The 13,953-nt window shown below is 31.4% G+C and overlaps 1 protein-coding gene across 1 annotated transcript; it reads right to left on the bottom strand.

Annotated features, from left to right (window-relative positions):
- Positions 1-817: 817 nt before the first annotated feature.
- On the bottom strand, positions 818-2,680 carry LOC111615301. The gene is made up of 2 exons (XM_023356722.1): positions 1,767-2,680; positions 818-1,562 (listed from the first exon to the last, which is right to left on the bottom strand). Exons 1-2 carry the CDS (start codon positions 2,678-2,680, stop codon positions 818-820), a joined length of 1,659 nt encoding a protein of 552 aa, XP_023212490.1.
- Between the last annotated feature and the right edge of the window lie 11,273 nt (positions 2,681-13,953).

Raw genomic sequence — 13,953 nt, 5'->3', positions numbered from 1 at the left:
CATTTATGTACATACAGAAATATGTTCTAAATCATTCTAGTCAAGTAATTTTACAAATATAATAAATCTGTGTATATTTCAGATTCTATTCCAAACAAATTCATTCAGAAAGAGTACATTGTGCGTGTGGTGAAAGAAGATATTTATTCTTTAAATCAAGTGACTTTCTTCTATGATTCCGGCGAGCAAACATTGCTATTTACTGAACTTGTTAAAAACTCTTCCTGTATAGAAGTAGAAAAAAGTTACGTAAAAATTGTAAGTAGTTAATATTATTTATTTAATTATACATAACCCCAAAATAATTTTAACTGAGTAATTTGTTTTCATAGTTTAAAATTAAGGTAATACAAACAACGTTCGAGTTTTTTTTTTCTCTTCAAATTATTTTTATTCTGTCCAGAAACCACAAACATCAGGCGACTTAAAATAAAATATCTGAAAATAAAACAAACCGTAATAAAAATCTCTCACACATTAAAAACAATTTTTATGTCGACCATTTTTTGTGAGCTACGATGTCTATAAACATTAAAAAATTGTTAAAAATTTCCAATAGCATTTATAATATAAACTGAAAGTTCGTAGTGGATTTTGGGCAGTTCGAAACTATTTACATAGTTATATATCAGTCCAGAATAACAAATTTATCTTTTAGCATATGTGAAGCCCTTGTTAAAAATTTCAATGCTGCTATTTATCTATCCAGTGGCATCCTCTCTACAGAGGGTTGCATTTGATGAACTATTCTTCTCCATGTTTTTCTATTCCAGGCTTCTGTTAAATCCTTTCCAGTCCAGTGTTTGACGTTATCTCTTCAAGTCTTTCGGGGCCTTCCTCTAGGTCTTGTCCCCTCCACCAGTCCCTCAATCACCGTCTTTAGTAGTTGTCCTCCTGATCCTCTAGCCAAATGTCCAGCATATCGTACCTTTCTTTTTTGGATATTTATAAGCAGTTTTCTCCTCAAGCCCAGCCTGTCCAAAACTTCCTCATTTGTTATTTTCTCCGTCCAACTTATTCTTTGCATCTTTCTCAAGCACCACATTTCAAATGAGTTAATTCTTTCCATCATTTCATGCGTAAGAGTCCATGCCTCACATCCGTATGTTAGTACACTCCAGATCATTGTCCTTAGGATTTTTATTTTCAGTTTTATGTTAAGGCCTCTGTTTGTTAATATATGATAGATCTGATAAAAGGCAGCTTTTGCTTTATTAATTCTGCTTTTAATTTCCATTTTACATCTATTATCACTTGTTATCCAGCTTCCCAGGTATTCAAACTTTTTAACCCTTTCAAGTTCCTTATTTCCCAGAATGATCTGGAATTCCTCCATATCTTCCTTCTTTGAAACCTTCATTACTTTTGTCTTCTTTTCATTTATTTTCATATGGAATTTCTCCAATCCAGTTTTGAACAGTCGATTCAGAATTTTCTGTAATCCCTCTTTACTTTCACTCAGCAGGACTATGTCGTCAGCGTATCTTATGTTGTTTATTAAGCATCCATTGATTTTCACTCCTTCGTTAAAATCCTCAAGTGCTTCTCGCATCATCCACTCACTGTAAATATTAAATAACAGTGGTGAAAGTCCGCATCCCTGTCTCACTCCTTTTTCCACCCTTATCCAGTTGGATTCTTTCTCATCAATTTTTATTATTGCTTTCTGATTTTTGTATAAAAAGAGAATAATTTTAATTATCCCTTTATCTATTCCAATTTTTTGAAGTATTTCAAATAAAATTGTGTGGTTAACATTGTCAAACGCCTTTTCATAGTCCACAAAGCACAGATAAAGATCTCTGTTTTTTTCAATCATTTTTTCTCCAATAAGCCTAATTAATGTAATGGCCTCTCTAGTTCCTTTGTTCTTTCTAAAACCAAATTGTGTATCATTTAGTTCTGCTTCAATTTTCGGTTCTATTCTTCTATAGATAGTATTAGTTAAAACTTTTGACATATGGCTTATTAAACTTATTATTCTATGTTTGTCGCATTCCAGTGTTCCTGCTATCTTGGGTATAGGTATAAATATTAAATTAGTAAAGTCTGTGGGTAGTTGTTGTTCTGCAAGAATTTTATTAAGAACATGACTTATAATCCTTCTTCCCTCAAAACCCATTGACTTAAGCAATTCTCCATGCAAGCCATCAATTCCAGGTGCCTTCTTATTCTTCAATTTTTTCAAGGCTGCCTCAACTTCATCCTCCAGAAATTTAGGGGTTTCATCATCGTCATATTCCTCTTCCAGTTTACATTCCATGTTATCCTCTGTTTTATAAAGTTTTGTCAAATATTCATTCCATCTTACTAATTGCCTTTCCTTCTGCATTAAAATTTCTCCATTCTCATCCTTTATTGCCCCAATTTTTACTCTTCTTTTTTTTCCTGAGATTAAATTAATGTTTTGATAGACCTTTCTCAGATCTTGAGACACTTCATGTTCTTCTAATTCATGACAGATTCTGTCTAGCCAATCTTCCTTAGCTTTTCTTGCCATACTTTTCACTTGTTTATCGATTGTTCTATATTTTTCTTTAGCATCTAATGTATTTGCGCTTTTCCATCTTCTCCTTTCATCCATTTTCTCCAACACTTCTTTAGTAATCCAAGGTCTTCTTGCTTTTCTTCTCTCCTCTCCCAAAACCTGGTAAGCACTTTCTTTAATTTCCCCTTTCATATTCTCCCAAAGTTTTTCCACATTTTGTTAATGCGTTCAATGCTGCATGCATTAACAAAAAAGCTTTCCTATGAACAATTACAGCGAATACTATCCAATTCTTTTTGATGGCGGCAATGTTTCCGGTCTCTTTTGTTCTGTTTAATGCATGTATTATATACCATTTTAAAAACAGCCCCATTGCTTTAGTTTCATTCGATTAGTGATACGTTTTTTTATATGTACTTTACCGTTAAAGTATTGAATGCCGTTATTTTATGGAATACCTGCCTGGTTTAGGTAAAGTATGGAATGAATTAAAAATTTCAGACATTAAAACTAGTTATTCGATAGAATTACAGTAGAGTATACGTTATGAATTAAGTAATTAGTGTTAATTATAATATGAAACAGAATAATAAAATAAATGCAAATTAAACTAGTTAAATTATTATATTTAATATAATAAATAAATACTGTAAATCTATAATAATTTCTATATATTAAAAAAACAGTGCTGGAGAACATTATTTTTTTAGACAAGCACATCTTTTGTTGTCATACTGCCTTTTACATGAGCATGCTTTGAAGGCTCCACTTATGCCAACACTTTGGATTGTAGCGACTCAGACTGGAGTGGTGCCTCAATGCCCGGTATTTCGTCAAATTACATTGATTTTGGTTCACAAACAGCAAATTAATTACTGCAATATAACTGTTTTAGACGCACATTTGTTGTTTTAAATAGATTAAATCCGTGAGTAATTCTTTTTATAACAACAGAAAGAATGCATCTGGATTATCACGTCCTCTGTCAACGTCAGGCACCGGGATACGACCGTCATTCTTACAGATTCCTCAGATTGTGATATTTCTGACAGCATTTTCATTTTCTTTGCTTGTATTTCCTAACGTTCTTTGGCATTTTTTTCTTTTTTTCTGGACACTCAGTTTCTTTAAACGTAACCTACAGATTTTCTGTTGAACCTCATTTTCTAAAATTAAGCATTCTAGGTGATCCTCAGAATCTTTTGAACAAATGCCAAGTATTGTAGATATGGCATCTTGAAACAACGTGTCTTTATTTCGTGTTGCAGAAAGCCCACCTGGCAAATCATTATTGTTCAATAAAATAAATTCTTATCTTCCTAGAAATGTTGTTAACAATTCCACTTTCTTGCACCCTAACATGGCTTCGTAAAAAGATCTCTTTTTACCAGAGTAAAAAGTTCTGTTTCATGAACTGAATAAATGTTAGACATTACCTCCATAATGTAGATTGATTGCCTTGCATATAATTTGTCAATATATTTTATCTTGGATGTTCCTGTCTAGGCTTTCTTGACTCTGACTGTGCCCTAGTTTCCCGTTAACAATTTTAAGTTTTGTCTAAGTTATTTTTAAGTTTTCTATAAGCATATCGCAAAATTCGCCACTTTTATTAGAAAAGAGGTTACAGGGTGCATCAAAAACAGAAATATATCAAGTAAAATTGTACCAATTTCATCGGCGCTCTTTGTTTGGAGGGTCCTTGAAAAACAAACTTAGTTAAATGATCTTGGTACACAAGAATAAACTCGTAATTTTTATCAGGTTAAAACTAAATATGTATCAAATCTACTTGAAATATTCAATTTAGTTGTAAAAATATCATTTGCTTTACATCAACACCTTTCTTCCCCATGTTACTTTTTTGTTGGCAAGACTCGAAAACAATGAAAAGCATCTTGATAGCTTTGCTTAATCTGAAATATTTTTTTCGGTTACAACTGGGTGCATACATATACACTGGGCATCTTTGACATAACTCTTTATTCAAAAATATATAGTGGGTCAATACGCTTTTCGGACGTATGCCTTTCTTCTCAAGCTACATAATAAAACACAAACATGAATTTTTCGTATCACAAAATCTTTTATATTGTGATATGTTAAAACGTATCTTGATATTTCCTTGAGTAATATTTTCGTGGCGACGATTCAGTTCTTTTATTATCCGATCTCTGTCACTATGTCCAATATAAATACGTATTAAGTACAGAATATTAAACAGATTATTATTTGAACAATAAAATATTACTTGTTCTTTTGTCCGTTTCAGCGCAATATTAATGTCTCTATTCCTTCAACTTCCAGAACATCATGATGTTGAAATAACCATTAATTTATCGGTTTTGTTCTCTCAGTCACTCTAGCAGGTTTCACTTCTTGTATAAATTGTAATAACTTTTCATGAGTTATCAAATAATTATTGTCTTCTAAATTGAGCTAATATAGAAGGGATTCGAACCATTTTCTTATCCGCTTTACATAAAAAGTGATATAAAAAATATATAAAATTCTAAGTACAAAAGTCATAGATTTGTCTCAGCACTGAGCTAAATTCATTATTAGGTGGTCTTAATTATTAGCTTAGATATAAGTTTATGATTTACGTCTACTTCTGGTACCGAATCACTGAGTAACTAATTATTAATAAGAGATTTAAAACTCAATTGTTTAACGTTCATTTAGTTGAACTGTGTAAAGGACACTTGGTACATGTGCTTGGTCCAGTAGCGCGAAGCTATTATTCGTGGAATTATGAGTAAACACCGCTAAGGTAGAAGCTCCCCTAGCCACGGAAACGGTAGTCGCTGCGAGAGTAATCCTGCGCGGTACGAGAGGAACCGCAGGTTCGGACACTTTTTGATTTGGTAACTTGTTGTTAGGACGTCGGCGAATGAGAGAATCAAGAAGAACCAACGTATACCCTAGCATAGATTTGAACCTTGGGGTATGGACGCACCACCTTGTGCCTGGCTGAGATTCCCATTAGCCGTAACTAACTGATAATTTGAATTGACTGCAACAACATTAGATTGGACGACATGTAACTTCTTGAACTTTATAAACAAAATCGATTTTTTCCATGCTTTAACTTAGCGATTATCATTAGTCTATGTAATACCACATTACGACATGTTAGTCTCACAGACCGTTTAGTTTAAACGAGCGCACTCGACCAATCTTCTCGCAATTACGAGTCTGCAGTTACAGGGCACATTCCATGTATCGTTTGAAAATATCGCAACTTTAAATTACTTAAAGGATAATATTATACTGAACGTGCAAATCGTCATTAGAGACTAATTGCAGTCAGATGTAAACCCCACACGATCATCATGAAATTTTAGACTATAACCGTAAGTCACACATCGATCGATATTCTCTTAATCAGTAAGCACTCGTCTAAAGAGCATTCTCACTAGGGAAACAATACATGATATTTCGTAGTGTTTAAAAAAGATTACACCATGCTGTATAGCTTTGTGACGAGCAGTCTATCGTAAAGATTTAACCTTTTTTTTTTCTTTGCAAAATTATTATAACATTTTATGAACAGTCTGTATATAAATTCTGTTGTAAATCCGATTACCAGTTACAGGTATAATGTACTTTCGATAAAGAATTTTTAACTATGGCCACTTCTGTAAGTTTAAAATTATTTCATTTCTGGGCATAAAAATACAATCGTTTTAAGGTCATCGTGCAAAAGAATCAGTCGAACCCGTAATAAAGGGAAATAGATTCTTGAGATCGAACGACACAACATTCCCTAAAAACGTATTGAAATTCTTTGATCGTTCAGATACAATTATGGATTTCCCACTTTGGTAGGTTATTGCTTTATTGACGTATAACTTGCTTTATAGCAAGTTCAACTCACTTTTGTCAATGACATTAAGTAAAACATTATTAAGCTCATTTATTGTTATTACTATTCTAATTTATATTATTAACTTATTGATTCATGTATTTCATTAAATTGTTGTTATTGTTAAATGTTTCAGTGCGAAGATTATGATATGATGTCTTGTAATATGTACAATAGGACAAAAATAATTGAAAAGAAATCGTTAATACCAGATAAAATAAATTTTCTTATAGATGAAGTAAGTATAAAAAAATTTAACCTATAATTGTTCTTATTTTTTACAGTTTATAATGGGGTAACGTTGTGTATATATAATGTTGTAGTATTTCAGACACAATACGAATTTGTATGTATGATCAAATTTCACTGTAATTCAGTTTGAAAATATCTGTATCTTAATTAATGTATATAATTTTTTAAACATTAAAACCTTTTACCCACTTTTCGTATTTTCAATTCAGGCTTTCTTATGTTATTAGCTGAAAACCAGAAAGTTTTAGCTATTCTTTAGTGGTACTTTTGGTCAATTTTGGCTTCTGTAACATGAAAGTAATATAATTATGTTAATTTTTATAGTTTTCTTTTATTCGGTTTAATGCTTTGCTTATTTTTTTAAATTGCGGGCATTACAGAAACGTCTTTTCTGTGGCTGTTATTTTTTGGTCAGCTGTAGATTGAGAGCAGCTAAATACTAAGCAACGTGATTTAGTAAAGACCGAACAAGTAATTTATAAAATACTTTTGCGTTTCGTGCTTAATAATAATGTTTTCAATATCCCGTTAACGAATACCTAAATTTTACTGCATCAAATAGCCTGTTTTTAGAATTCTATACATTTGACAGGTTGGAAACTGTAGAATGTGTTTAGTATATTGCTACAATGATGTCATGATTATTCGGAATTACGAGCTTTTAGATGCAAGTGGAAAAGAGTTACGAGTTCTGCTCACATTAGCGTCAATTATTTGAAAATTGCTCGAACGATAGGACGTTGTCAAAAAGCTGTGATGTCTTTCCACTTAGTGTATTCAACGCACAAGACACTATAACAGAAAGATTACGCCTAAACGTTTATTTTGCAAATTTTTCAGAAATCTTAAGTCATGGGCAGAAGTCAAAATGATTCGGGCAGAATTACTTATCTGCAATATTTTGCATCTTGTCTGCACCATCTATAACAAAGTAACCTTAAAACAATTAAATAATTTTATGCAACACACAGAAACTTGATTCTAAAGAAATAAAGAAGAAATATTATCAAAGCATATATTAGTTAGCTATCTGCAGACTTCAATTAAGTTTTGTTCGCTGACGAAATCGCTTCTTTGGTTAATGGGATGCTCTGCGATTGCAAAAATGCCTGCAAATTTAATACAATAAATATAGAATTATTTTCGGTGTATTCATGATGCAGTAACAGAGAAATAAAGAAATATTTTTTCACGATGATGAACACAGGTAAATTTGACGAAAGAAACAGCATTGTTATCAGCAGAGACTTTTTTCATCATAAAACTTGGTTTTTTAGTAACACGTTGCTTATTTTCATATATTAATTAATTACAACAAGTAAGACACAAAGCAATTAGAAATCATATAAATACTTTCATTTTCGTAACTTGAATTGACAGTATTTGTACTACTTTTTTAACTCTTTCCGCCCTGTGGGCACTAAGAGGGCTTCTTTTTGCAAGCCCATTATGGGTTCGGCCAAGCCCACAATCGGACTGCCGGGTAGTGAGGGACAGGGGCCCGACATATCCGAACGGACCACCCCCTAAAAATTCCTGGAGATTTATCAACCCGTTCGGATTCGAGCCCGGGTCCCCCAAAGCTGTATACTGCCACCTTGACCGCTCGACCGTCCGGCCGCTACAGTATTTGTACTGTCAGGTCAAGAGTTGCATGCGCTGACAATCAGAAATTCTAATTGTTTGCGCTTTATATACAGGTCATTTTTCGCATTGTATGCACAATGCGAAAAATTACCTTTACAAAAAATTATAGATAGTTTTCTGTTAAAAAAGTATTTTCTACTAGTTTTCTTCTGTTTTTCATTTACGTCCCGAAACTATCATTTTTCAGTTCGGCAGATCGCTCGTTGATCTGGAGATAAATACTTCAACAGATGTAAGCTTTTGTTTGTTTGTGTGTTAATCAAATGCAAAACACAAAAAACACAAAACTCATATACTTCTACACGTGAATAATTTCTGGTGTAATTTCTATGTTATTCGGATTACTGATACACTCCTGTAAGCTTAGTTTTAAATTTTAGTTTTAAATAGTTTTAGATTTATCAATACATATTTAAATCTTATTTATACTTTTTTATGTATACAGATTATATACACAAAAATTGTGGCACTCTACCGTAATCAATTCATACAGGAATAATGTCACTCACTGTATAAGGTTGCCTTTCTTCGTTTTTTGATTCGTCGGAAATGTATTTTGGGACATGTTTCTCATCAGACTGACAAACAAGGTAGAGAAAAAAGTAATCAACAACACAATATAATTATATTGAATTCGTATATAACTAAACAAATAAAATGTATCAATATATAAACGTAAAGATTATCATTTCAATTATAAATAATTAAAAATGATGATGAAACTCGTAAAAATATTAGACATTCTAATTTTAAACAAACAGCATGCTTTGTACAATTGTGTTGCCATTTTATCAGAAAATTAAATTCTATTTTTACTTTTCTGGTTCTATTATATATAACATAGTAAATACGACGATTTCTCAAACAATGCCCTGTCAAAATGTTTAGTTTCGAACTCAGTGAACCATGAAATACCGAGAAATTCGAAAAATTCGGGGTTTTCTGTGTGTTTGAGGATATTAGTGTGATGAAAAAAATATGAAAGGTCTTTCTGTCGAGTAGGATCGCACTTAATGGCGATTTTACTGGTTATTCGTATTTCAGATTTTTTCTGATAAAATTGCTATTCTGAGAACTAGCATTTTCCCATTTTAAAAGAATTAACTATATAAGATATTTAATAAACTATCATATTTGAAACCATACTCAATTTTAAATGATGTTGTCGGAAATCTTAAGAAATTTTTGGGTAAAGTTTTTAATTCTACGTTTTATCTTTTTCTTACTGACATAAAAAACTTGTGGATTGTATAAATATGGTTTTATTTATTTGAGGTCAGATATTAAAGGTCAGATAAATATGTATATTATAATAATTGCTTTAATTTTAATACTTCTTATTCCATTCATGTTTGACACGATTTATTTAGTAGCAGATCGCTAATATAAAAACAGTTACAAAGATTATTAAACAAGTTATTAATACACATAAAGTAATGTTAATATTATAAATGCAAAATAATCTCATATAACGAACATTGCAAATATACAACATGACAAAGCTGCTTCTGTTGACGGTTTAGTTGCAAAAAATTTTAAATATTCGAGTAGCTTTCTATTGAACACATTGTTAATTCAGCCGGTTATAGTCCGCTTTAGAAAAACTTTTTACTGGTGTAATCGATCTAAAACATTTTTTTAATATTATATCTTTAGAAAAATATTTTTTATAAGGATGAGAAAGGTCTATTTAACATTTAGAGCGAATTTAAAAATATAAACTTGCAAAAAGTAATAATTAAAATTATATAATATTCATAACTTTTTCAGGAAAATAAATACAATAATAAATCCTTTATTCGGAAATATATTCGCCTGTTAGAAGAATCTCTTCATTTCAAGTATGTTTTCTTTCATACAGTATACGTAACTCTTATTACATATGTTAATACATCTTGTTTTATTTTAGGTTGGATATCGACATTTATATAAACCAAGTAATATATCAATATCCAGCAGTTGCTCCTTCTTAATATGTATTCTAATAATTTACTTTTATTTACCAGGCCGACATCGTCATCGGCAGTTATAATCTAAAAATAACTCACTTGACTTATTCTCCTTCCATAAGTCATATTTCAATTACATTTACAATACGTGCTGCAAGACCTTTAGATAAAGTCGTTATCTTGGTAAAACCTTTCGATGTAATGGTAATCCTTCAAAAAATATTATTTTCTTTATATATCTAAATATATAAAATATTTAGATATTTCATTATGTCTTGATTGACTGATTGATTCATCATCGCCCAGGGCAAGCCGCTGAACCTAGAATTGAAATTTCGTATACAGTTAGTATACGTCATGGAAACGCACACTAAGAAGTGGTTTTTCGAAATACTTCGGCGGGGGGGGAGAGAGAGAGCATTAAGGCTTAACCAGAAGAACGGCTTCTACTGTACTATTTTAGATGCGAATTTTTGTTATCAACTACGTTCAGTTTTCATTGACTTTTTAAATGTATTAAATTGATAACATTTCAGACATTGTTATAAATATTTTTATATATTTTGAGTTTCTAACTAAATGTTCGGATTGTTTTAAATTCGAATTTGTTATTGCATATCGTTTAATTATAGAAAGTTTGTAAACGTTCCAAAAAATTGATCAAATTGAAAATAGTTTGTTTGTTTCTCAGAAATTCTCATCATTCTCATTGGTAGGTGTTATATAACAATAACTATGATTGTTGAAATACTATATATTAATGGGGTTTGCTTGCAAAATTTCCTCGGGCGAAGTCGCGGGTAACAGCTAGTTAAGTAACAAATTTTTACTATACGAATCGAAATTTACATGGGAAAAGAAATATTAAGTATTTAATTCACTGATTGGTAGTATAAATCAATGCAACACTTTCGCCATCTGCCAAGGGAAAAATGCTGTCAGGAGAAATATCTATAGTTTATTTAACATTCATCGATAAAAATTTATTTTATCATCGTTATTGATATTAGAATAAAAGTAGAAAATCCACGCGGCCGGAACGTTGATGAAACACGAACTGGGATCGAATTAGAAGAGTTCAGTAGTGTCATCTATTTGCCACTGCTGGTCTATTACAAATCCGTGTGAAATACACCGAAATAAACCGTATTTTTAATGTAATGTGTAATGAAAAAATCAAAAATTTCTATTACTTAACCAGAGCAAAGATGCGTATAATTTACTCTTTTATAATTTTAAAACATAAAATAATATACCCCAGGAGCTCTCAACAACGGCCACTCAAACGAACATGAAAATTTTGTATAAAATGATCTTTGTTTGAATGTTATTATATATACAGGAGAACTCCTGAACAAACAGCTGCAATTCACATGTGGTCGTCATTGCCGGATTCGCTGTATTATAAAAACACTAGCAAATAGGCCCGGAGTTGCTCGGGCAAAAAGTAACGATAGCGAAGATTAAGATTATTACGTTACAGCCAATCTTATCCGTTTTCAAAGAATGCAAGAATTGGGTCCCCGTGTTTCCAGACTAATTAGAGAATTCTTAGATAGATTAAAAAATGTTCGATTTTTTGCAAAAACTGCATCTGCGTCTTGCACGTTGTTTTCTCTTAACAATTTCATTGTTATGTAACACTTTCATTGTTGACACTTCCATTGTTACTTAATTAACACTGCTAATGTTGATGCAAGTGTTAAGCCTTAACCCTGTCCTCCTCACCTGTGGGGAGTAATTTCGAAAAATCTCTTCTTAGTGTGCATTCTCTTGACTTACCCTAACTGTTTACCAAATTTCAACTTTCAACTGCTAACGGTTTGGCCTCTGCGCTTATTATTATCATTATCATTATCATTATCAACCCGTCTGGATTATATATTAAATTCCTATTTTATAAAATTCTAAATAATTATGAAAATTTATATTTCAGGTTTGGATTTGTATTCCTTTTTCTTGTATGATTATTTTGTTTACTTCGTACGGAATAATGAAAAAAGAGAGTGAGTATAGAAACAAGGAGATGCCAAAATTTTCAATATTATTTTGGATTATATTGAAAAACTTTCTTCGACAAGGTGAGTATTATTATTCTAATAATGATGACAATTTTCATAAACCGAATTTCACGAACTTTCAAGAAAATAATGTGTACAAGTAGACTAATGTAATGATATTTTGTGAGTAATGAATTATGATGTCATGATTTTTAATATCAGATGTTCATAATCATAATTACAAAATTCATTTCAAAGTTTTCGTTTAGTTTCGTTAATTTTTAAGAAAAATTTACAAAATCGTTGGCTCGTATTTACAAACAAAACGATTAGTTTAGTAAATTTGACATCTTTAGAGTTTTCCCTGTGCAATCGCTGCGACTGTTTATACATGACACAGTTAAATATTGTATACAGTCGACCCCCCCTATAACACATTAGATACGTTCCCTTCTTTATGAATCGATTTCTTACGAGTCCTTGCCAATCACATCCCGACACGTGTGAAGTTTACGGACTACGGCTGTTTGAAAGGTTTTCTTCCATAAAATTAATCGATTCTAGACTAATCCGATTCAACATTTCCAAAATACGTATATTTTTTTTTGGAAATAATCCGTATAAACTACGCTATAAACAAAAAGTTGTAGCATTACTTACCGAGTGTGCATTCGACATCGCCGTTTCTAAAGCTTGTTTCGTCGCGGAGCAGCACACCAAACCGCGGCCGATTTCTGATAACTTATTTTTCTGCGAAAACTTCGTTGAACTTCGGACACATCATTAATATAAATAATTTTTATGGCCGTTGAATAAGAAATGTTTTTTTTACAAAAAATGTATAAAATTACAGTACTGTATTAGACTTACGGTACCTAATTTACATACTGTACAGACGATAGTAAACTCATCTTACTCGCCTAAACTCTACGTAGCGTAGCGCTGGACAGCGGAAAGTATATATATTTATAATTATAATAAAGTTATAATAAATTAAGTTAATATATAATTATATATACAGTACCTAATTTATATATAGGCCTAATTAATATATAATACTGTACAGATGATAGTAATCTCTCCGTAGCGTGGCGATGGACGGCAAAAAGTAGTTTGGCTGCCTGATGACGTTTTACGTAATTATAGGAGTTTTTTTTTACCGTTTTTTACGGATACCGTCGCAATTTTTTCGCCGTCTTATAAAAATCATAATTATAAGAACCTGTCTTATAGGGGGTCTACTGTACTTATTTAATAAAAAATCCAAAATTTTCAAAACTAAAAGTATGAATTCATTTCGAAAGTACTTAACTGTTATTTCAGTATATTATTATTTATATTTTCCAGATACAGATATTGATCGCTATTTTCTCATAACGTTTCGTATCCTGATTGGCTGTTGGATCCTGATTGCATTTGTTTTGACATCAGCATACGTTGGCACTTTCCATTCGTTCATGATTAATCCAGGAACCGAAACCATTCCTCAGACATTTAAAGAATTGGCTCAATCAGTGAAGGAAGGACGATACAACATCACTTTTTTTCCAGGTAGTCATGAATTTGATTACTTTCATCAACTTTGGTTCGAAGTAGGTATCATTTTATTAAAAATAATTTTACTCTTAAATTTAAAATACAAAACTATTCAAAACAATCGATTTATATTATATTGCGTGTGAGTTTAGTATTAAAGTTAAAGGAAAAAATAATAATTGTATAAATACATATATTACATAAATCGAATAT

This window comes from Centruroides sculpturatus, unplaced genomic scaffold (assembly GCF_000671375.1).
Source record: "Centruroides sculpturatus isolate CEXI.00-Female unplaced genomic scaffold, Cexi_2.0 scaffold2468, whole genome shotgun sequence".
In the NCBI taxonomy this organism is placed as follows: Eukaryota; Metazoa; Arthropoda; class Arachnida; order Scorpiones; family Buthidae; genus Centruroides; species Centruroides sculpturatus.
Note: the sequence above shows the minus strand (reverse complement) of the source record. Positions and strands in the feature narration are given on the sequence as shown.

Bases quoted from the DNA above. Each gene is read 5' to 3' on its own strand.
- LOC111615301 (XM_023356722.1), bottom strand. From the start codon at position 2,680: ATGAAAGGGGAAATTAAAGAAAGTGCTTACCAGGTTTTGGGAGAGGAG. The intron at 1,563-1,766 runs GTTTGACAATGT...TAATATTTACAG, and splicing joins TTTGTGGACTATGAAAAGGC to TGAGTGGATGATGCGAGAAG.